Source organism: Sturnira hondurensis, unplaced genomic scaffold (genome assembly GCF_014824575.4).
Source record: "Sturnira hondurensis isolate 20B ecotype Veracruz unplaced genomic scaffold, ASM1482457v3 Scaffold0013559, whole genome shotgun sequence".
Lineage (NCBI taxonomy): Eukaryota > Metazoa > Chordata > Mammalia > Chiroptera > Phyllostomidae > Sturnira > Sturnira hondurensis.
In genome coordinates, this window is record NW_028086190.1 from 382327 (window position 1) to 408358 (window position 26032).

General features: G+C 38.9%; 1 protein-coding gene across 1 annotated transcript in view; it reads right to left on the reverse strand.

Moving 5' to 3' along the window:
• FOCAD (focadhesin) overlaps positions 1-26032 on the reverse strand; it is a 330364-nt gene that overhangs the window by 26105 nt on the left and 278227 nt on the right. Inside the window, exons 28-35 of the mRNA XM_037061968.1 lie at positions 25856-25945; positions 18982-19129; positions 17047-17166; positions 15616-15738; positions 15087-15164; positions 14349-14420; positions 13023-13125; positions 11063-11143 (exon numbers count right to left, since the gene is read on the reverse strand). Of these exons, the coding sequence (XP_036917863.1) occupies positions 11063-11143; positions 13023-13125; positions 14349-14420; positions 15087-15164; positions 15616-15738; positions 17047-17166; positions 18982-19129; positions 25856-25945 (815 nt within the window). The remainder of the gene's footprint in view (positions 1-11062; positions 11144-13022; positions 13126-14348; positions 14421-15086; positions 15165-15615; positions 15739-17046; positions 17167-18981; positions 19130-25855; positions 25946-26032) is intronic.

Sequence of the window (26032 nt, forward strand, 5' to 3'; positions counted from 1 at the left end):
GAGCAACAAAAGAAAAAATAGATAAATTAGGCTTTGTCAATGTTAAAAACTTTTGTGCATCAATGGATATTGTTAACCTACAGAATGCAAGAAAATATTTGCAAATTGCATATTTGATAAGAGCCTAGTATCCAGACTATACAAAGACAATCAAATTTTTTAAATTAAGGACTTGAGTAAATAATTCTCTGAAGACGATAAGCTATAAATAGCCATCAAGTATTTGAAAATGTGTTCAACATCATTGTTTATTATGAAAATGCAAATCATAACCAAATCATATCACTTCACATTCACTAGGATGGCAACAACAACAAGGGAAAAAATGTGTTGGCTTGTTCTCTACAATGATGTGGAGAAAGAGGAACCCTCACATGTTGCTGGTAGGAATGCGAAATGGTGCAGCCGCTGTAGAAAAAGTTTTTCAGCTCTTCAAAAAATGACACAAAATTGATGTATGATCCAGCAATCTCATCATTTCTAGATATACACCCCAATATACTCCTGAAAACAGGAGTCCAAACAAAAACTGTACACAAATCTTCACATCATGACCACTCATAATAGTCAAAAGGTAGAAACAACATAAATGTTCATCAGTGTGATGAATGGATTATCAAAATGGACAGCGTTCCACATAATGGAACATTACTTGGCCATAAAAAATGAAATACTGATATATGCTACAGCATGAGTGGGCCTTTACAATATTATTCTAAGTAAAAGAGTCAGACACGAAAGGTCAGACAGTGCACAATTCCATTACAGGTACAGAACAGACAAATCCACGGAGACAGACAGGGGACTACTGGTTGCTACAGGCTGGAGAAGTGGAGTGTGGGGAGCACCTGCTCAATGGGTGCAAGGCTTCCTTTTGGGGTGATGAAAACACTCTGGAACTGCACAGTGGTGGTGGCTGTACCACAGTGTAAATGCACTAAATGTCACTGAGTGGTACACTTTAAAATGGTACATTTCATGTTACATAAATCTTACCACAGTGTATATTTTTGAAGCACAAGAAGCATAGAAAGGGATGATGCTGTCTCTGGAGAGAGAAGCAGAATCCATGAGAAAAACTGACTCTATGCAGCCCCTGAAAGATGATTATTGCCCTTAGATTTCTAAGAAACTTAGCAATCCATGCAATAAACACCATTACTTTCAAGTCAGATGAAGTGAGTCAGTTGCTTTCTGTAATAAAAATACCGTACCACAATTGCTATCTAGCTACTGACCCCACTATTCTACTTACAAAGATTTCTAATTGCTATCTAAATGCCAAATTCAAGGGCATTTGTCTTTCTTTCTATACTTTCCTATCTAAAATTGTATCATGCCCCCACTCTTTAAATAAATGCTTCTCTAAACTTCTATGTTGTTCCTCTGCTGAGTCTCACAGCCTGAGCTCATCTCCTCTTACAGTTCCACATATCACTTATATGCTGACGACTAGTAAGTCCATATTTCGACCCAGGCCTTCCTCTGATGTTTTAGACTCGTGTTTCCCACTAGAGCTATCTCAGAAATCTGCATGTTTTCTTAGGCTAGCCACCAAACATCCTACCTCCTTTCCTTTGCCACTGCCAACTTGGGAAAGTAAAACTAGTTGTGTACCTTTCAGTGATGTTGCCTCCAACAAACACTTTTTGCTTTCTGAAAATGTTAAAACTCAACACACTTGCTACTTTTCTATTCCATGTTACCAGTAATGGAAGCTTTACTTCTAGCCCATCTTGAGATGCAATACTAGGAGAACATAAATATTATCAGGAAGTTAACCACTGCTATTACAAGAAGAATTTCTGACAAAAGGTAAATGTATTCATAAACATGCATTAATCCAACCATTAACTGAACATCTATTAGGTACCAGGCACTGTTCCAAAGAGTGGAGGTGGAGCTGAACAAGACAGAATAGGCCACTATGCTCACAGAGCTGATATTCTAGTGATATGACAAACAGATGTGGAAAAATCAGAGGCAGTAAAAGTAAAAATGCAGTGGTGGGACTTCACTGGTGGGCTATTCCCGTAACTCTGTGCTGATTACGCACATGTGGCAATGTTCACATAACACTGGCTGCAAATTGGAGTCTTTGATTTCACAAAAACGTGAACAAAAATTGAGCTTTTAAGGGGGGAGGGGAGTCCTTTTGGCTCATTATTCAAAATAACAGCCTGATGAACTGGCAGACAGTAGGGTAAATATCTATGCATAGAATTACTTTTTTTCTCTCCTGTTAAGGACCTGAATAGAATTTTATATTGGATATGACTAATTCATAAGCAGATTTCTATTAATTTTATTTACATCAAGTGTTTTCAAAATTACATGCAATTTTACTCCAGGTCCTTCTACAAAATTCACTATAAAATTATTGCACTTTCCAGAGGACCTAGGGAATCAAGAAAGACATTCAACCTGTCCTCTAATACCAGGACCAAGGGCGAAATAAGACAATTTTCCAGATGTTTTATTGCCTAGACAATGAGCTCTCCTTTGATAGGACAGTAGAACTTTCCCAATAAGTACATTTTACTGTGCACTTTTCATGTTGCTTCTTTGCTCTTTAGGGTTGACCTGACACCAACCCTAAAACCCTGATCTGACAACCAAGTGTCAGAAACAAGGAGAACTTGTAAAATAGAGCATAGGGTTGAAAATTAAGAAAGTGCTATGACACAATATATCTACTTTTAAAGGGCAGAGAATCACTACCAGGTAGCATAAACAGAATCACACATTATTTTCCACTACTTGCAGACAACAAATCCTGACATGAGCTGGAATAAAAGAAATAATAGTAACTATAAGGAATGAAGAAAATACTTGACAATTCTACGCATCTGGAGGTGTGGGGGTGGGGATGGGGCTGTGTATGGAAAGAGGGAGTCCGCAAGCCTGGAAGAACAAAGTCACATGGTCCCTTCTCCAGAGATCTTTAGCAATGGACACAAGAATGCAAATCTCAGCAATGGGAATGGTCAGCTCCCTTATGACAGTGCTTTGTCTTTCAAACAAGTACCGTAGATAAAAGGAAACACTGAAATGCTTTACACACAATGGATTTGGGGCTGAGAAGACCTAACAGTACTTATTAAGAGGATCCACATGTTTTAGAATCCAGATACAAAGTCGCTTTTAATCTCTCATCCAGTTGACAGCTTCAAAGAACCCTGATACAAACGGCACATCTGAACATAATGCATTACAACTGGACGCATTATCACATTTGGCTACACAGATTTCAGATCTGTGCCACAGTGCACACGTGTAAGCTCTCCAGTAAAAGTCTGGTAACAAACAGGCTAACACGCATTCCCATCACCAGCACACTGTTTGTGCAGTATGGACGTGTCTTTACTTTCTCCGCCTTCAGAGTTGTTTAGAAGCAACTTAGCTTAGAATTATCTATTCCCATATATGGGCTTAAAGCTGTAGATCAATAAATATTTGAAAACTATTCCTTGCCAAGTACTCTTCTCATAGCATTCAGGATAAAATACAGATATTCTTTCTGCCCTTGAAAAAATTACAATCTGATGAGAAAGACAGGCTTAAACAGAGAGCCATAAAAAATTAAGCAAATCATTATACATACATAAAGTATGAAACATACAGAAAGGAGACTATTATGCTAAGTGAAGTAGGCCAGTGAGTGAAAGCCAAATACCAGAGATCACATTTACAAGAGGAATCAAATGAGCAAAATAAACTAATGAGTAAAATAGAACCAGAGGCACAGAGTCATGGAACAGACTGACAGCTATAAGAGGGGAGGGGGGAGTTGGTGACTGACTGAAAGAAGGTGAAGGACCCAGGGAACATGGACAATCGTGAGGGGGCTGATTATGGAAGTGGGGGGGCATGGACTGGGTGGAAGGGGGAGAAGGGGGGAAAAGTGGGACAAACGTAATAGCATAAACAATATTTTAAAAAGAAAAAAGAAAAGTAAATCCAGATTTTAGAAACTAAAAAAAAAAAAAAATCCCAAAACCGATCTAGAAAGGTATCATATAAGAAACCTAAACCCATCTGGGACCATCAGGGAAACTTCTCTCTTCCCCACTGAGGAAAGAATATTTAAACCAGGATGAAAGGATGAGTAGAAATTTTCCAAAGTCCTCAGAAAATGCAAGTAGAGGTAATTACAGGATGGCCTATTTGTGAGGACTAGGAGGCGCTTAGCCCCCCTCCAGAAACTATAATCACGATATCCACTGGAGACAGCTGATGATTCTGATGCCAGTCAGATTCTAAGAGGTGGTAGGATGTTCTGTCTTAATAACAAGTACTTCAACCACATTCAGTCTTAGAAACAAAAACATCCCTGGGCCCCTTAACACCATGAAGGCTGCCCACGGGAGACCAGGCCTGACAGAAAGGCGCTGTGGCCCAGTGGAGATAGGAGATTGGTCACATTTACAGGGACTGAGAAAATGAACAAATATATTGGGAATAATGGGTGCCAGGTTTCTTACTGTCAGAGAACTTCCAAATATGAAAAGAGAGAAAGGTAGAGTGAATGAACCCTGTGGCACTGAACTGTAACAGGAGATATTAGTGTAAACTTGTGGTCATATATATATATATGTGTGTGTGTGTGTGACCACAAGTCATATATATAGACACTTTTACATGTATGTATATGTAAAAATTAATACAGACAAGAGAAGGGTGGAGGGGTGGAGAGGAAGAAGGAGGGGTAAGAGGGAAAGACAGAGGGGAAAGAGAATTTCCTAACTGTCCCCTGAAAGGGCCTGGGGATAGTGATTACCCCAGTGGCAAAGGCATAAACTGGCCAGATCTTGGCATCTAAATATTATTCTGCACTAGAAGGAACCTGAGCTACCTGGCTATTACAGGGATGGGGCTGATACGGGATGAGCCTAGAGCATCTTGTGCCACAAAGAAAAAGTATCTCAAACAACTATAGGATCACATCAAAAGGACATTAGAACCAACTTCAAGAGGCTCTTAACTGATCTAATCTGAAACAATTTGAGGATCAAAACAATAATTGAATAAAAAATTAAATAAAATGGAAATTTAGTAGTCCATATAGAGAAGAAAGGAAGGGAAGGAAGGAAGAAGCTCATTATCAGCACAGTATAATGTCTACTAAATGTAAATGGAATAACAGAATTTTAAGAATTACTTTTGACACACTATAGTAATAATTAGTTTAGGCAAACACACATTAATGAATACTAAAACGAACGGGTGAAAGCAGGATGAAGTCTCAAAATACCTCCATACATCATCCTAATTGATGATAAGGGGAAAACACAAACTTCGTCGTAGAGAAACCTGGAAGCTACCCGTTACGTGATCAAAACTAACATCACCGGGGAGGGAGGCAGACGTCCCCTGTCACCTGGTGGGATGCGGTGAGAGAGAGGGGCAGAGCGTCAGGTCCATGGCATCCCTGCCAAAGATGACTGACCTGACTCCCTACGAGGAACAACAGTAAACCCAAACAGGAGAATGTTCTATAATAGACATCACTTCTAATTTTAAAACATGTTGAAGTCATGAAATACAAAGAATAACTGAGAAACCGTTCTGGACTGATGGAGACTGAAGAGATATGATAAGTGCAGTGTGACTGTCAAAATCAAATTCTTTTTATGCTGAAGACATCATTTGGCCTGATGGTGAAACCTGAATAGAATATCAGGAAAAAGGAATATAGGAGTTAGCTATTTTCATTTTTTTGTAAGTTTGAAATTATTTCAAAATAAAAAGAAAAAAGGTACATTAAAAAACTGCCTAAAATTTAAAAGTAAACAACCTCTTAAATAGGAAATACATGTAAAAATGTTTACTTCTTCTGGCAATGAAATGCAAATTACAGTCTTAAGTTACCCTTTTATACCTGCCTGGTTTTGACTGTAGTCATTTGTTTATCTACATGTTGGTTTGCTTTGTAATTTAGTAACTAGATAGGGTTTAATCTTTACTTCCTTTTCTAAGCACTGTTACATAAAGTAATTCACAAGCTCATAACCCTTACCAAAACTATAAAGACAGTTGATTCGATTACTTATTTCCTCCACTTTACAGGAGGAATGGAGGATGAGAAACTTCAGCAGCTTGCCTGAAGGCACTCAGCCAGTACATGGCAGAAGTGGGCATGAAGCCTGGCAGTCTGACTCCTGTGCTTTGAACCTCCCTGATGGACCACTCTGCATCCTCACGCAGGGCTGAGGTACTGAAACCTGCTACCACCCTTTGAAGAGAATGAAGGTCATGCCATCCTTTTAGTCACCAATTAAAAACTGCTAACAGTTCTCCTAAGGAAATGCTGTATGAACGAGAGAGAAAATTACATACATAAAGACGTTCTCTATAATACAAAAATTTAAAATGACCAATAGGGAAATGGTTAATTTTGATTTAACTTGATGTAATATTCTACAGTCACTTAAAAATGAATAATTATGGAAATATGTGAAAAAGTTATACGTTAATATTAATATAATACTAAGGTAAAAATACGAAGTATATGCATACTTTTTTAAATTTCTTTTTTTTTATTAAATACTTTTGGATTTTATTGTTGTTCAAGTGCCGTTTTCTGCCTTCCCCCCACCCCGCCCCAATCCCCACAACCCCCGCCCTATTTCCCTCCCCTGTTTCTACCCCCTTTAGTTTTGTCCATGTGTCCTTTATAGTTGTTCCTGTAAATCCTCCTCCCTCCCCCTCCCCATTATTCCCTCCCTTATACCCTCTGGTTACTGTCAGTTCGTTCTTAATTTCAAAGTGTTTGGTTGTATTTTGTTTGCTTGTTTGTTTTGTTCATTAGGTTACACTTAAAGGTGAGATCATATGGCATTCGTCTTTCACTGCCTGGCTTATTTCACTTAGCATAATGTGAAATCCATGAAAATTATGTGTACATAAAAGCAAATTAAAAAATAAAATTAAAAAATGATAGATGCTGTTAGAGAGTTGTGGGGGTAAAAAATTGGTGACTTTTTTTTGCCTCTATATATTTTCATGGTGTTTACAACAGAAACAGAAATCAAACACTCCCAAATCATACCCATTAACAAACATCGAGGCTGCAAGGATTCTTTTCATACTTTTCTCCAAGCCTCCCTTCGGAGGAGATCAATGGTGAGTATGTTCATTTATATGGGGAGTTGTTATATTTGTCAAAAGCAGATAACAAAGTAATATAAATCTTACGATTCAAGATAACTCACATACCTGGAAGGACATATGCTGAACCATCTATTGAGGTGAGACTGTAGGGGATTCTTTTTCCTTCTTTATACATTAATCTTAGTGTTATTCATACACATGTGTCCATTTCTAATAACTGATTAAACAGAACTGTATAGGAAAACTATTACTAAATTAAAATACTTTAAAATAACAATCTTGGCAACTGAGCCCCCAATTTCATCAGAAAAAATAGGACAGCTTTCTCATATCATTTATTTTATAGACTTCACTAATCGTGCTTCTTTGGCCAGACTGGCCAACAATTATATCTCATATTAATAGTCTAAAAATGATCGAGAATATACCAATCTATAGCTTATATATAAGACCAATACTTATATATACAGATCACTGACCAATGAATTCATAACAAAAATTCCATTCATAATGACCTTCTCACAAGGATTTAGATATACTTCCCTCAAATAATACTTCTTACTATGAACTTTAAAGTCTAACAGAAAAATACAAGCTTAGAAAATTGGCCACATGCCCTAGTAATGGAATGATAAGAAAAATAATCCTAAATTGTTAGATACAAATACCTAATGTTAGCACCAAAAAATAAATGCTTATTTTATTACAATTTTTAATACATTTTATTTATTTATTTATTTATTTATTTATTTAAAAAAGATTTTATTTATTTATCTTTAGAGGGGAAGGGAAGGACAGAAATATCAACATATGATCGCCTCTCATGCATCCCCTGCTGAGAACTGGCCTGCAACCCAGGCATGAGCCCTGACTGGGAATTGAACCACGATCCTTTAGTTCACAGGCCCACACTCAATTTACTGAGCTATACCAGCCAGAGAAAATTTTTAATACATTTTAAATGCTTTATAAAAAAGTAAAATCTTGAAATCTGAATATGCTATGAGGTTGAAAAAAAACCAAAGATCAGAAGTCAGAAAAAAATGATTAGAAAAGAAGCAAAAATAAGTCAAAATTTAAAGGCCCTTAAGGAAGCAAACAATTCCATGATACAAAGAATTTGATGATAAGCAAATTTTAAGCTTAGCATAGTCAAGAAATGTCCATAGGAATAGATAATGATGAAGGTTAAGGAAGAATACATCTGCTGGAAGGCCAGGGCAATGAGGGAAGAAAAGAGAGTGGTTACAGGGTATAGCAAAAAACATAGATATTCAAAATTATTAATGGAAGTCCTTAATAACTGGGAGGGATTTCATCTATTAGTTGTGGTTTGAAAATGAAGGCCCGCTATAAGCATGTACGATTCTACAAACATCTTTTATGTTCTATCACGTGAGTGAGAAAAACCCTCAGCATTAGAGAGCAGATGAATATTTTCACGATCTCAAATTTGATTGTCTAAAACTGAGAATGCGATGCCCAGTCTCTGGCATAAGAGTGGCAGAGCCATAACTCAATCCATTTTCCTTCCTCTGGTGAGTTATTAAATAGCAACAGAGGCAACAAAGCCATGCTCCCCCTAAAGTGTGCTCTCTTCTGCCCATGCCAAGCATGATTTTTATCCTCGAAAGGCATTTCTTCCTCAAAAGAGCTCACCAAAGTTGTCATCCTTCCTATCAGCGGCTCCACTGGGCTCTGGTGAGTGACATCCAGACATTTAAACTCAAAAGCTGTTTCAGAAGGGAGTTATTAAAATTCAAATGAGCTGGGCATATTGAAGAAGAAAACACTCCTTTGCATGCACACCTCCGCATTTGGTCATCCCATTTAGCCCCATAGAGCAGGGTCTGGTTTTGTTTTTGTAAATGGGCCTGGGAGACTGAGGTCAGCCTCCCACGGCCCCCACTCCTCTGGGGTCATCATTAGTAATGTGTAAGGCTGAATAGATTTTACTCTGAATCTAGTCAGCAAACCTGACAAGAAGGCAGCCCTCTCCCACAACCTGAAAATACCAAAAATCTGATTGATAATAGGGCATTTTTTAATACTTCATTTATCTGTTTTAAAACGGCTTTCAGGGCGACCGCACGTATCGTCACTGAGGCCAGCCCCCTGATTTCTCATTTTATAGCAGAACATTTCCTGTTGTCCCACGACTGCGCAACCACACGGATTTACATGTGGCTAATAATTTCCCACAGGATTCAGAGAAAATTAATCTCTGCCAAGAAATATGGATCTAGGAAGCCAAGTGACAATTTATTCACTAGAAAAGAGCCTATCTTTCATTTGCCCTTAAGAATTTTTTTTTCTCATGGAAATGACCTTACATTATCATCATTTAAAAAATTTATAAGAGCCCTGGCTGGTGTGGCTCAGTGGACTGAGCGCCGGCCTGTGAACCTAAGGGTCAGTCGTTCGATTCCCAGTCAGGGCACCGCCTGGCTTGTGGGCCAGGTCCCCAGTTAGGAGCATGCGAGAGGTGGTGGATGAGTGAAACATTGATGTTTCTCTCCCTCTCCTTCTCCTTCCCTGCCCTCTGTCTAAAAACAAATAAATAAAACATTTTTAAAAATAAAAAATAAAATTTTTATAAGATATCAGTGAGCAATCTAACAAAAAAATCAGCAAAAATATATATCCCTAGAATTATTCTAGCCATGGAAATTTTAGATGTTCCTTTGGTGAAAATTTAATGACTTACTAATGAAGACATCTCTATTTATAATATCTACTTTAAATATACTTGATTTATATTTAAACAATTGTCTCTGGGTTGATATGACAGCATGACACTTTAAACAATTAACTCCACACTGTGTGTGATATATGACATGTTTATATATAAATATTTATGTGCAACAATGATACAACCATATATCAGTGTCCACTGAGGATATGGAAAAGCAAACCATGCTAACTCACGACTCGAGGATAATGGCACAGTTTCTAGAACTCCAGAAACAAAAAGAATTCATCTCCAAACTATGAAAGTAGTTTAAAATCTGGAAGCTCCAGGGATTACTGTACCCAGTTGGAAATCAGATGATGCGACACTTACTATCCCTTTCAATGGTAAGATTTTATTTTTCCACAGTCTTCATTAATCAGATTTCTTCATTTTCATTTGTGTAAAAAATTCCCCTAAAGTTGCGATGGACTTGTGAGACAGGCCCGGGTTTTGTCCAGACCGGCCTAAGCAGCCCAGGGAAGAATGAAACTAGCAAATACCAGTGAAAGATCACTACACAGATGAAACTGGTTCCGGGGCTGTGACGTGTTCAGTTCCAAGCCGTTTTTTCCTCACAGCAGTGAATAGTGCACGTATATCACTAAAGAGTGTTTATTTAATAACATACATGGCATTATTCTGGCTCCAGTTAAAACAAAAGGCACTCAATCTCTGTCTTCAGATGGCTTGTGCTCTAATGTGGTGACAGCGAGAAAGAATCATAAAGGGGAAAAATGTTTGCAGAGAAAAAAACACCCATAAGCTAAAAATAAATCCCAGAGCCAGTGTTTCCAACAGCACAGGGCAATCATACCAGGTTCCGGGTGAAGGCCTACTTCCAAGTCAGGTCCTGAAATACAAACTGTACCCAGGTCTGTATTCTCTTTTTAGGTCACACTCACTTGAAACTGACAAGAAAAGTAATGTGTGCTTATACCTTTCAAATAAGCAAGTGGAAGATTAAGGTCTTCACAGAGCCCCCCAAGGTCAGATATGGTGATTCCAAGAGACTACACAGTGCGTATGCTTCATGTACCATTTTTTGTAGGTGGGACCCTGATTACCCCAATTGCAAAGATGGTCTGGAAGAAGAAAATATTCACCCCTTCAAATCTGTGTCATTTAATTACACAGAAGCAATTTCTGTGCTCAGGGCACATAATCGTACTTACTATATAGAAAAAAAGATAAAATGTAAGAAATGTGTTTACTTGCCTTTTTTTCCTCCCGTAATGAAGAAGCCAATGGCTGCTCTAATAAAACTGCTTTCAGGCAAATAGCTATAGTCAGTAGGAACTGTGGAGACAGAAAATGATCAAATTAACCAATGAACTTGGCGGGACTAATGAAGGGAAGATAATGACCTCCTGCTGCCATATCAACCTAGAGACAAACCAGGGATGTTCATGCCATTAATCTCAGCACAATACTCTGTGGCTGCAACTAATTCTATTAGACTGAAGTGACTGGCCTTGAAGTAGTCACTTAGGCTATGTAAGCTATTTAAAAATGGCAGTAAACCTAGGAGAAGTTGGAAACCACAGAGGAGGAAAATCTTGCTGAAGCGGTTAGAAACAATCCTTTCCACCCTGTCACCTCAATGTGCCCCAATCCTGTGACCTCCTTAGTGTCATCAAGGTGGCTGGGCTTCCAGGCTGAGACCACCATTCTGGGAGCCACTTCAATACATCCTGAATCAGATACATGAGCCATGAAACATAACGATCAGTATTAATAGCAACCAGTCTCTTACTTCGTAAGGCAGGGACCCCTAAGTGACCAACATGTACAAATAGCCAGACGTTGCTGACCTGGAACAGTGAGGCGGTGACATTTGTGCTCATTGAGTCTGGAGAGTTTGCTAGATTCATTCCCTCCCCATCCCCTGTAATCGCTGCAAGAGATGGTTTTTACTGCAATAAATGGCTCAATTGGAAAGTTCCATCAGAAACAAGCAGCTGTACTTTTCCAGACATACAATCATTTGTTCCAGAGAACCTGAGTGTAGGATGATTCACTGTGACCTGACTGGACAATATGTGGGCCAGACCATGTAGCCCAGAACATTTAAAAGCCCATGTAAAAAAGCAAAAGCCTGACATAAACGTGCTATTCTACCAGGACACTGTGGGAGCACTGCCCTTCAAAACTCACATAACTAAGGGTTTCCTCTGATGACTAAGTTTTTTCTCTTCCCCATTTTAATATGACAGCTTCCAGCTGTCCAAAGTTCATTATGTGTGGAATGCTGTGGAATAATGTCCTGTTTCTGTAGCTAAGGAATGACTGAAAGTGAGGGAGACAGTAATTACAGGGGCCCATGTTCTCGGTAATGCTGTCCACAGACTACCTGTCAGGCGATATGTGAACCTAGGTTTTAAGGAGGAATCTTTGGTACTTAAACCCCTCTGGCCTGGGTCCAAGAGAGCCCATGGGTCAAAGTTCTATAAAGAACAAGGAACACATACAGGTCCCACTACATTACAGTGATGCCTCCCCAGAAAATCTTTAAGTGCAAACATAAATTAAGCATACGGAAATTGCAAATATTTCTTATTGCTTGTTATAAAAAAACTGGAAATAGAAAAAGCCTTGATACATTAAGACCTAGGATTTCAGTTTCAGCCAACAAAAGGAACAACTCTAAATGTACCTACCCCATTTTCTCAAAAGCAGGAGCCAGAAGAACTCTAGCCATATATGAAGAGACTTTTAATGGAATACAAGTTGTACACAAACCATTATTATTACACCTAGTAAAGTAAAACGAACTCTGTTCAAAGCTTTAAGGACCTGGCTCTTTTTTCTGGATTTGTCATTAAACTACCTCTGTACATAAGTTACATAACGTTTCTGAGCTTCAGGTTCTTCACCTGTAAAATACAGGGTCAGACATAATTTCTAAATTGTTCTCTAAGGGAGGCAGAAAGGAAGGGTGACAAGAGCATGAGCTTTGGAGGCTAACAGACCTGAGTTTAACCGCTGTCCACCACTAGCGGCCACGTGACCCTGGGTAGGGGAGGAAGCCTTCCCTCGGCCCATTTCCTCTGATGTAAAACAGGGACCAGACCCATCCCTGAAAGCTGTTGTGGAGATGAATGCTCTGAACAGAGTACATGGCCCCACGTCAGCAATCCCTCCTGTTAGATCCAGCGTCCTACGGCTCTAATCTTACCAGAGGTTCTACTTTGATTTGAGGACAGAGTAGATAGGTGTAGATGTCCCAGAAGCCAGATTGCATTGGACTGAAGACCAATCACCCCAGACACACTGATGACCTATGGATGAAAATGTAACAGTTCAGTGATGGCTCATAATCCAAACTCCATTCAACAAAAGGTCATTCACAGAAAGTCACTAATTTTTTATGAGATGGTGGCTTGTCTAGTAATGAGCAGTTCTACATCTAGTCTACTAAACTGGGAATATATAGGTGGTTAACAAGGGGTACTGAATCAATCGATTGATCGATCAATCAATCCAATGGTGACAGAAGAGCATATTAATGATTGTGTCCAAAAGGTAAAAAGAGGTGATAGTTTCTTAGGATTAAAATACCCCTAAAAATAGGATATTATTTTGTTCTCTTCCTTAAATAATGTTCTATTGTGTTTGATCATTCATATAAGCATTTTTACAATAGTTTAAAATACATTTTTTCTCCCAAGTTAAAGAACTTAAGTTTAAGTAGATTTTTTTGAGAATATTCATATCCATACATGAAAAAGACAGTTTATTCTGTTCCGAAATTTGTTCTGCTTTAAAAGTATGAATTACTAAAACTTCTTGGGGTGTTACAACTGGCTACATTTTATAAGAAGAAAACAAGTATGCTAAGTGAAAAGACTACAAAGTTCTCTATGCGGTAAGAATACCAACTATGCAAAGAACATGACAATGCTCGGAAAGCGTACAACCCAACATTAGCCGTAAGGGCCTTGCGCTGGGGGGGGCAACAGTGGTATGTTTCCTGCTTCTTCCACTCTGTCTATACCTTCAAAATTTATGCAGTGAACACAGTACTTTTTTAAAGTAAAAATGTTAAGACATAAAACCATTTCTCTGCACATAAATATGTTTATTCTCCAGACAAGGATAATGCTGACAATGATTTACTCAAATGCTTTTTTTTGCCTGTGCCACCTGAACCAGCACCATCCAACCATGCAACTCAGTGTCTGCCCTGCCGTCTGAGCACTGTCATTTCTCCGTGTCCTCAGGGCCCAGCATCCCTTGCAGTGCTGGGTTTTAATTTTTAAGGGAAACTAATACCAACTTAAGTTAACCCAAAATGCCAGCTTTTTTTCCAGAGGCAGTGCATGTCTGTCAGCAAACGTAGGGGCATAAACCACTTTCAAATGCCTGTTAAATTCACCACCAATAACCCAAGATTTCCTCATTTTCTAAGTAAAAATGCTTGCATTGTGAAAGAGAAAAAAGACAGAGGGGGAGAGTTTGCTTTCCCACTGAAGGGTTTTATCCAATAAATTCTTTTTCTCACCTGTGTTAAGGTTTTAATGACTTCATTAAGCCTGGCTTGAAAATGTGAGCTCTGGGTGGCTTCTGACTTCAGCTGAAAGAAACACAAGAATATCCACTCCAGCATCCCCCAGAAAGTAAATAATGATATTCCCAGTACGAGCTGTCACCTTCTAAACTACAGACCGATCTATCATTATGTCCTTACATTTCAAAAACATCTCAGGCTGTGAGCCCCCTGAGAGCAGGGCCCATGCTTTATTTATCATTGGTCTCAGTTGGGTGGCCTGTAGCCGCCACTTAAGGAACCTTTACTGTATAAACAAAGGAACTCCTTAGAATTACTTATAAACTTATGCATGTATGTATCCACCACACACACAAAAAAACCATTTTAAAGTGAAAAACACTTTCTTGGATACTGACTTAAATGTTACAGATGCAAAATGTATTTTCTTATGAATGACTTCTGAAATTTCTTATGATTCAATCACTTTTTCTCAGGCAGGGAACTTTGTAGAAAGTACTGAAGTCAACTAGGTTTAATCCCTACAAACCAAATAAAATAAGGAAAAAATCTATACACAAAGAATTCTCAGCCAGGAACAATTTTCCACACATTAAGTCACTGCAAAGCCCGGTATTACCATTTCTACGAGCATATGTTCTTTTGTCCTTAGCATGCCGAGACATTAGGTGTTCTGCTCTTGTTGTGGCTGTGTACACATTTAGATTTTTTTTCCTTCTTTTCCTTTTTTACCTGCATTACATCCCCTTCAGAGCCCACTGAGGCCACCATGCCATGAAGAGCTGCCAAGCAAAGCATTGTGGATGAGCCCTGAAAACAAAGAATAAGTCAAAAGGGAAACAGTCCTTGGGATTGGAGTCTATGGCTTATTACATCATGGAGACGGAAGTGGTCAAGGCGGTACTAAATCTGTAGGGTCAGCATAACCTGTATCAAACCTGAACCAAAATGGCCTTAGACTTAAATAAAGCAACATGTTAAAGTTATTAGATCATAGATAGCTTCTTCTTGTTTTTTTCAAAACCACAATGTTGTTTTCAATTAAAACACTGACCAAATAACCAGTTCAAGAAAAAAAGTATCACAGTTGACAGGACATATGGTTCATAAGGGTTGGAAACTACAAGTTTTTCTTTCATTTACAATTGCCCACTTTTTTATTGCGAAGCTATATACCTGAGCAGTACCCCTAAATCATCCAATTAAGTACCCCTTTTTCCTTTATAAAAAAATAAAACAAAATGCAGAAGGCGGCTTCTACCTCTGCTAGCACAGTTCTGATCCAGGCAGGGAGCAGTTTGTTGCCCAAGTCTTCGGCTTTGCCATGTCCACACACAGACAGGCCATGAACGATGTTTCCTAACGCCAAGGCAAAACCTGAAGTCTGTCAGAAATAAATAAAAACACACAGTAAGGAAAAAAGAGCAAGAATGGCACAGAACAAGGATGCTTACATAGAGCAGCACAAGCCCTTCCTGCTGACAAGTGTTTTTGCCATCCGAAAATCAGAGATGGGCAGATTTTTAAAATCTAGACTTTGGTTTGCAAGAGATGCTACAATCTAACTGTGAGCGATTAAGCTGCAGTGAGTGATTTATTTGAGGAAAATAACACTGCACTATTGAGCAACTTGGCTCATAGGATCCACATTCTCAGAAGGGGCTGGGATGAAAATACCAAAGTGGATCACACAGCTCAGCCAACTCCCGAACAAGCAGGGAAAATGTTTCACGCCGAGCACTGCATATGCGAACTTCTACATTTCGGTGTTGCAAAACCTACTGTAAGTGATCAGGCATATAATCATAAAGTAGCAACAACAGCGAACAGGCAGGCTTAAAACCAGTGAATTCTGAAATAACTCACCATGGCCAATATTAAGAGTTTAGAGAAACCTTTAAAAACTAAAACCACCACCACCCCCATCAATGGGGAAATTCTAGAGTATGTATAATCAGACAAAACATGTGTTTTTCAAATTTTAAAACTGTGGTAAAATACAGGTAACATAAAATTTACCATCTTAATAATTTTTAACTATGCAGGTCAGTGGCGTTAAGTACACTCACACTGTCGTGCAACCACCTCCATCTCCAGAAATCTTTCCACTTTGCAAAACACACTTTGTGGATACAAACAGCAACTCCCACGCCCACTCCTCCAGGCCCTGGCCCCCACTGGTCTACTTTCTGCCTCCAAGAATCTGGCTACTCCAGTTACCTCACAGATGCACATAGGATGCACCTTTTTCTGACTGCTTGTTTCATTTAGCACAATGTCCTCAAGGTTCAGCCCTGACGTGGGATAAGATTTCCTTCCTTTTTAAAGCTGAATAATAGTTCAGAGGCAATATTTAAGGGTTTTTAATTTAATTTACAGACATTTAAGTTTTCCTATACCTATTCAGTCATGAGTAGAGATTCTTCACCTTGAATCTGCTAAGGGTTGACCTTATCAGAACCCTGTATGTAGCCATATTGAAAAGCCTGTCTTCTCTCAGACATAGGGGATGAGGAGAGGAAAAGGCACCTGTGATTATTGCCTCTTGCTGTGAGACAAGGGGCGGGTCAGGTGTTCCTGAGTTCTGGGTATGAAAAATATCCCATTACACTCTAATCAGAGTAAGTCAAAATTAGAGCCTAGCAGCAGCATGAGACCCAAAGAGAGAAACTCTCAGGGTGTGCATTCCAACCTGCTGGTTGTTCTCTACCAACAGTCGAAGCTTGTTCATAATGTCTTCAGCCTCTGCAGCTTCAACGATTCCAGCACTGAATGCTGATGCGCACACACAGCTAAGGGTATAGGCAAGGACCTGAGAAGAAAAGACAGCAGACAAAAATTTCTTCATGAGGGAAAATAAAAGAACAAGGTTTAGCTGACACAAATATTTGGTCAAACTTCTCCCCGGGATAAGAATTGAATTCCAATAAACCTGCTGCAGACTGGCCATTATTTTGCTGCCCATCTCATATTTCCTAACAATGTCATGAGATGGGAGTCATTACTCCTACTTTATAGATAAGGACACTGAGGCTCAATTACACAGAGTTAGCAAGTGACAGAGCTGACATTCAAACCAGGTCTCGAGACTCTATACCAAAAAATCCCTCCCCAACTCAGAACACACCGTCTACAAACAGCAGAAGCAGATGCTCATCACAGTGGACGTTACTGATCGACACATGCTCTGATCCAGGGGCACCAATGCACCAAGGTTCCACAGTGGAGCACACTGGGCCATGACCGAGGGTTTTAGATTTAGATAAATTGTACAAACTAGAGATAATTTAACAAGTAAATGAATCAATCAGTAAATGACTAAACGAACAAATCACAAATAAAAATGCTGGGAATAGAGACAGAATGCTCGGGTGCATGTTCCAAATTCACCATTTACTGGCTCAGTAACGTCAGGTAAGTCACACAATCTACTTGAGCCTCGAATTTGCAAATTAAAATTAAGTGCCCTTCCCTGATATTTCGAATTTTCATGATGCAACCTCCCTTACAAAGATACTCTTAAGACAAAGTAGAAATGTTCACCTCCTAACATTGGTTTATATGGCGTGAGAAAAATGAGTGATTTCTAAGTTAGAAATTGTATAATAAAACATGAGAGAAAACAAAATGCTTGCCCAAAGCCTTATAAATCAAACACTGAGCAGTCACATGCCTCAATTATAAAAACCTTGTTTTCATTTATTAATCCAATTGCTCCTTGGTTCAATTTTTTCTTTTGCTTAGAAAATGTACTTTTAAATTATGCTCTGCTTTAAAAATGGAAATGTGGTGCATGTCTTAGAACAAAACTTCAACCCTCTGTGCCCCCAAGAAATTCACCGATTCAACAAGTCCCACGTCTGAAAGCAGAGTAGCAGAGCAAGGAAACACAGGAGCCATTATACACTCATCAATAGCTCGTGGGCAGGCCTGGATAAAATAGAATCTGCTCTAATGAGAGGGGGAGTCTGGCCAGGCCAATAGGTCGTCTGTAGCTCCTCCGGGAGAAGAGCACAGGCGGTCCAGCTTCACCTGGGCACAGCAGACACACACGCCTCCCACATTCCCTCCAAACACAGCCAACTCTCAGAGACTGAGTCACATGAACTGCGATTCTGCATATTTTTGTGCCATAACAAAAAAAGCTCTTCAGTTAATGTGGCAAAGGGAATTTCCTTAATAATTTTTCATGCTAGCTGACATTTTTAAAAAAATCATGCCTTTTTGATACGCAGTTTCTTAAGCTTTTTCCTGGACATCTTTTAAAGTTACATGGGCTAAGGCATAATTCTAAAACTCTCCATTTAACCTTCCTCCAGAAATTGCAGCTCTTCTTAGAAATTGCCTTCTAGTGATGCTGACTAAGGTTTTTGTATTCACTCAAGGCTCTTATCTTATATGCCACATTTAACTTGAAGTTGATTTAAACAGCTGCACAATTTGGAAAACCTTATGATCTAATATAGGTTGTTTGCTGCTCAGATTTTCTCCTTATCCCAGTTGAAATTGAAGAAGAATTTAATTTCAGAGTCACAAAAATATGGGAAGTAAAGAACAAAAAGGGAAGAAAACAAAAGAAGAAAACACAAAGCCAGAAAAGGGAAGAAGACTGCAACCTTTCTCCTACCTCCTGAAATGTCCTGCTCTGGCTCCCGCTGTCATCGAGGTACGCAGAGAGCTTGCGAAGGGACACCGCCACGTGCACTCGTGACTCCGTTTGGCTGCTGTGGCTCATGAGGGACAGAACAAGTCCAACTCCCAGGACACAGCCTGTGCTTGGATGCCAAAAAAAAGATGAGGGTTAACAATCACAGAAACCCACGCATCATCCTTCATGCTTCCTGGGAGTTTAGAGTGCTCTGCAGCCTGAGGCGAGATGGCTGGATTCTAATTCTGCTGCTTGCTAAGTAAGTGTGTCCTGTGAAATACCACAAGTACACCACCTCCACCCTCAAAAGGAAACCTTTGTAACAAAACAGGTGGCCCATACTAGTGCTGTGTATCTGCTGGAGAACAACAAACAAGTAAAAACATGAAACAGTTGGACTTAAAACTCTATGGTGGGGAGAGGAGGCATAAGCGGTAGTGAAAACAGCTCTCTCTCGGCACCCAGAGAAAATCTGTGGTCCTTTCTCCAGTTCCGCCTCCACGTTTGACTGAACTATGATTAACTATGTAAGGAGAGAAAAGACTCAATTTAAGGATATGAGCTGAGGACATGTAACTAATAACAAAGTGAATACAAAAATGTAACACATGATTATGAGGTCCTGCTAAGGGCCTCATGTTTCCTACTCAGCTTCAACAAGTTGAATTTCTTTCTTAAATGATGTTAATCCTGTTCTCCCCTCTGATCCCTCAAAGTACCAATGGGTCAGAAGAGAAAATGGACAGATGACAGTGATGATTCAATTGGGATCTTGGACTTTGTGCCTCCGTTCTTCTGGAAGAATGCATAGCCATTTAAAGAAATGAATTGTTCTCTCAGAAAACTTCTAGTTAGTATAAGGTAATAGGGCTTTGGTGTAATTTATTTCTTAAAAAAGTTTTTTGTCATCAGTGCTGTTTTTCAAATTCAGGGAATTCTGAGTTTTTCAGGAATCATCTTCACTCTGGCTTGGCTTGCCTCTCATCATGATAGATGCTGCTTAAGAAGACATTCCAGGGCACTTCTCCAATAATGTATGTCGATGCCTGTATGCTATATTATTTTGCTCTTATATAGCATCTCTCTCCTTGGCTGGCATCCCCTTTGCATTGTTTCATGAACATGTTAGTTATTTCCCCCAACACCTCTGTGCAAACGGAGCATCCGCATCTGCTAAGAGACACCCAAAGATGGGGATGCTACAGGATTTGCTCAAGGTCACGCAGAGCAGTTCCAGCACAGCACAGCCAGAAGATTTTTTTCTTTTTTGTAATTCCCAGCCTTCTGTTCCATCTGCCAAACCACAGGCCCCTCTGGTGCCCCGCATGTTGCCGTGATGGAATGCCTATGAGAAGGCAATATCGCTCAAGTGTTTTTCTAGGCTCTATTGCGTAACAGTCTGGCACTAGAAAATCCTTTGTAAGGAAGCCGCTGCAGTAACAATCCATCATTAGTCAGGCAGAAATGCTATTATAGCGAGCATGAACTTAACAACAAGCTCAACTAGCATAATGCATTTCCAGCCAGTTACATCGGCATCGAACATCTGAACGCTGCATGCTGTTGAGACAAAGCACGTATCTGAAAGACAGGCTGCTCTTCATCGTATGGATTCAAGTCTTTCTTTTCATTCAGAGTCTAAAGGAAGTTCTTCTGACCATCTGTCTATACTGATGCATATAAAATTTTGATGGAATTATACCAAAGATTTAGTTAGATGAAATGTGGTTAATACTCTGAAAAATTTGACTTTTGCTCCCTCTTAGACTATTAAGTTGCTACTTATGCTTAAGATTTCAAATGTGACTTCGTTGGGGACACCTTCCCCAGCCCAGCAGGGAACCTCTGTACAATTCTCCCACAGCACCCTGTACTAATTTACTTCAGACAATTTTAATTATAAACTCTGATGAGGATTATTTGGGGTAGTGTTTAATTACCATCCACCCCATTCACCAACCTGCGAGCTACATGAGGGTAGATGCCCCTCTGTTTCTTCCTCGCCACAATGCCTGTGGCACCCAGGACGCGGCTGGATGGGCACAGGCGTCCAATGAATACCTACTGACTGCTGAACAAGCGACCAAATGCAGAGATTCCAGGGAATCTAACGTGAGGAGAAGCACTCCCCAAAGAAAAACAACAATAAAAAAGGAAACCAAGACTTGGTTCTCTTGTTTAGCTGGAGGCAAAATTTGAGTTGAAAAAATTCAATGACTACGATATCATGCAAGATTCCATCGAGAAAACTTGATTTCTATTTCCTGCCAGACTGATTTAAGAAACAGGGGTGTCAAGTTCATCGGGAAAAAGGATTCCTTCCGAAACTCGCTTAAGTTCTGGGGTTCATCTTTCTCAATAAATAGGCAGTTATCTAAATCTTGTTTCTTGTGTTATTCTGGTTATAGAAAAATCTCTATTCCCTGGACTGAAGGTCCTTTTTCACCATCTCCAGACATATGGATACAAAGGCTTCAATCCCAGTTTTGTAGTTCATATTTACCTCAACACTATCACAGCATTAGTCCCGGGGAAGGTTACTATTCACTAACAATTCTATTCATTGCTATAATGGTAGTTATTTAACTGTTATAATATTCAAACACATAATCTAACTGCAGATGTGTATGCCAATATAAATGTTAGAGTGCATGCACCCAGTGATCCACTAAATTGTTTCCTCCTATTTTGCCTCATTTTTCCAGCATGCACCAAGTAGATATTTCTAAATTTTATTTCTGATGTTTCCTCCTGATTTCCAAATCTCTGTCTGTATTTTAATGTGTTTATTTTTGACCTGAGTCTTAAAGATTCCCCAAGTGCTTGGTTCAGCATTTCTACTTATTGACTGCATGCTAGCTTCCCTTTGCTGTATCTGGCAGCTCTAAACCAGGGCTAACTTGGGCAGAGGTGACTTTTACACCTTCCTGTTCATTGAAAACAACAAGGAGTTGAGTGTTGGTGTGTCAAACATATGAGATAAAAACAAGTTATGTATAAAACTGAGGTTTTGGAATGGCTAATGTAAATCTTCCATAAGAACACTAATAAATGATAAAAGAGAAATTGAGTTTAAAAATTATATGCCCTATTATGTCGCTACTTATTTGAATTTCTTATCTAAGTGTATTAAAATATCAATACCAAAAATAAATTCTGCAACTCAAAATCTATGCAATTCTGATATGTGTTGCTATACCAACAGAGATATAATGCTCTATTTTTCTAAAATTAACCACAGATAAATCTTCAATTCCCTAGTTTACTATAGGCTATCCTGTGGATTAAGTACTGGGCCATCTAATAATTAGTTCTAATAACAGTTACCATTCGCATAGCACTTTGCCCTTTACAAAGTGCTATACAAACATTATCGTATTTGTGAAAGCTCAATAGCAATTAACCAATGCTCTCGGGTGGATAGCATGACTAGTTAGGGTTGTGAGGATTGCAATGGCACAAGTACCACTAGATGGCAGCAAAATGTAAGCGATAGGAGCACAAATACCAACCAGCCCAGGTGCTTGGTTCTTTCAGCAGGGCCATGTCCATTAAATCAAGGAAACACGGTGAATTTGCTCTGGGTGAAGTCTATCACTGGAGGTAGCATGCTCCCAGATCTATTAACTACCTCCTGGTAATGCTTCCACTATTTCACTTGAGGGGGGACTGCTCTAGACTCTTGCACTCTCATTAGACAGAGGAACACTTCATGCCATGAGCCAGGCATTTGAGCCTGAGACTAGTTAGACACTTTTTTTTTTAAAATGGCAAGCAAGACCCGTATGTCAGAGAAAAATAATAACCTCCACATTTGTCAAGGGTCAAATTGCTTTATATATTTTTTTCTGATTTAAAAAAATTTTTTATTTATTTTATATCACTCTTTTTTCCTACCCCCTCCCCTTTTGGCAACCTTTAGCTTGTTCTATATATCTATGGGTCTGTTTCTGTTTTGTCTTGTTTATTCATTTGTTTTTTAGATTCCATATATAAGTGAGATCAGATGGTATTTATCTTTGATTTATTTCACTCAGCATAACACTCTCTAGGTCCACCCATGTTGTTGCAAATGGCAAGATTTCATTCCTTTTTATTGTAATATTGGAGCTTTCTTTATGTTGAAATGTTCTCAATGCTATACAATTTAAGAGAAAAATAGCCTTGAAGTCAGACAGCCTAGGCTTTCTCTTCTGTCCCAGCTGTCACTTACTGTGTGACCTTGAATGAATGTCCTATTTGAGCCATTTTATCAGTAAACCAAAACGATGATGATGCCCGCTTTGGTATCAACATTTCGGCTGTAATCGGGGCTTAATTACATGAGAACTGAATGTGAAAATGCTTAACACAATTTGTGGCTACTCAGTAACTATTAATTGGACCTCAAACCAAAGAGGGAACAACATAAGCACTGCTACCCAAAAAGCATTAGAAATGGCAAAATACTAACCATCACTAACTGTAGGAATAACAGGAGTTTCAGAAGATAGGGGGAGGGTTTCTTGAAGAAACTGAGCTTTTAATTGGGCACTGAAAAACAAGCCAGAGTTTTTACAAAACGGACAGGAAATATCTACCTGACTCTGTGGGACCAGTCCCCTGTCGAGGCCCACTCATCCCTCTCCCAAACATAGCTGTTCATTCAGAAGGTAAGAATAAGGAAGGAAGGTAAGAGTCAAGAAGAATCTTATTATTTTAAAAAGTTCATTTTAAAGTTAAATATGCTTAGACATATTTAGTTACTACATGCATGAATACCTATACTGTGGATAATTCAGCTATCCCCATGGTCCTCCTTACATTCAAACGACCTAGCTAGAAACTAATGAAGATAATACTGGTTGGCCAAAAAGTCCATTTAGTTTTTTCCATAAAATAAAACACATTTTTTCATTTTCACCAGTAACTTTATTGATTTGGATATTTTGAATATGTCAGTTATCCCCTGTGTGGTATCATGTTGAATGTTCTCAATTAATGTCTCAATTTGATCGCTATTGACTTTGACTGGTCTACCTGACTGTGGAGCATCATCTAGTGAGAAATGTCCAGCATGGAATTTCGCAAACTACTTTTGACACATTTGATCAGTCACAACACCTTCTCCATACACTGCACAAATATATTTTTTTGCATTTCAGTTATTTTTTTTACCTTTCTTGAAATAATAAAGCATAATATGCCAAAAGTTGCATATTTTCTTCCACCTTCAATATTAAAAGGCTACAGAAAAATTCACTGATTTTGATAAGTTTTTGAAAAATGCACGCTGATATGACAGCTGTTACAATACAATCTAACAAAATTGTTTCTAATGAAAGTTAAAGTGCTACTAGAGTCATCTTACAAAAAGAAACCCAAATGAAGTTCTTGGCCAACTCAATGCATGAAAATCAGTCTTGATTGTTTCAACTGGCTGAAAGTTTGGAGCATCTTAATCACAAAATTTCCCCCCAACTTTATAATACTTGAGCTGCAGCTATGATGAACACCGTTGGAAAGAAGGCAGGGAAACGGAGGGAAGGAGGAAGGGAGAGAGAGAACCCATCTTATTCCTTGGTTGTAAAAGGCAGCGTCAGGGATTCGGACTGAAATCTCAGCTTTTCATCAGACCCAATAACAGTTCAATGGCTCTATACCTTCTATTAATCATTTTCTATATTCAAGAGACTTCAATTGTGCCACTGACCTCTCTTTTTCCATAATCAAAACCACACTCTAAACATGGCATGTCATCTCTAAAGTGCTTTGTGATAAACTGGGCGGGTGTCAATGATTCTTGTACAGTCTCAGCCTGAATCTGGAAGAACCTGTCACAGCCACCTACTATGTGAAGATTTGGTTTTGTTTGTTCCTGATGAAATACTTGACAGATGAAGCTACTTCTACCACCTAGTCTTTTGTTAGCCTGAACAAACGGGCTTGAAGGTATAAACATAACCTCGGATCCTAAGTTCCTAAAGATCAGAAATGTGAACTCTGAATTAAATCCTATTTCAACAATGCCCATAATAGCAAAAAAGTAAAATTCATAAATTGGAAGTTAGTGCTTATAATCTATTAAGTTTCCAAGTAACGACAAATCCCAGATGATTCAAACCTGAGATTCCCAAACATGTGAAGCCCAAGAAGGTACAATTAGTCCTCAATGGTAGCAATAGTTCAGGGAGCCTGATAAAACTGTATATTTTCCCACACAAGTCACACAGACTAATTGAAACACTAAATGTCTCACCAAATGAGTATGTTTAACACTGTTTTTGAGGTATTTTTCCTGATTATTCCTTTTTGTTATATTACATGATGGCAATGAGAAAATGAATTAAATTTTAAGATATGTATTTCATTTAATGGACAAAAATGTTAAAAACTTATGAATGAGGGGTGCAAAAAAAGGATCTATTAACACAGAGGAGGCTAGGAAACCCTGGTGTAACCTGTCTTTGTTTCCACTGTGACTCCTTGGGTACTGGATTGCCCAGGGAAACCTAAATCACTGGTCAAAAACTCTCTTCGCCCAAGTGAATTTAAAAAATAGCTTATTTAAAAAGGCTAACTCGTGTGCACAGCCTCTAAATACATGCTTAATATGACATTTCCAAGACAGAAGTTTATGACAGCCATAAAATGACATTTGCTGCTTTGTAGTAAAGCAACTTTTCTCTTGCTGAAACACTGTTTTCAGAAAAGTAAACTTTAATTACAGATTTTTAATTATTACTGAAAGTTCTTTGCAAACCAATGTAAGATCGGGTCTGACAAATACCCCATCATAGAATACAAACATTCCATCGTGGTGGAGAAAGCTCATCTCTCAATATCTGCTAGAGGGGAAAGGGGACCAACATACTTGTATTCAAGACCACTGTCAAAGCAGCAGTTCTCCAGGGCATCCAAGGACTTCATCAGAAGAAGGTTCATCTGTTGGCCAGAACTATCACTAGGTAAAGGCCAAAGAGGGAAATGAATTATTTAAAGTCATGCAACTGTCTAAAATACTTACCATGTAATATTTTGCTCTCAATAT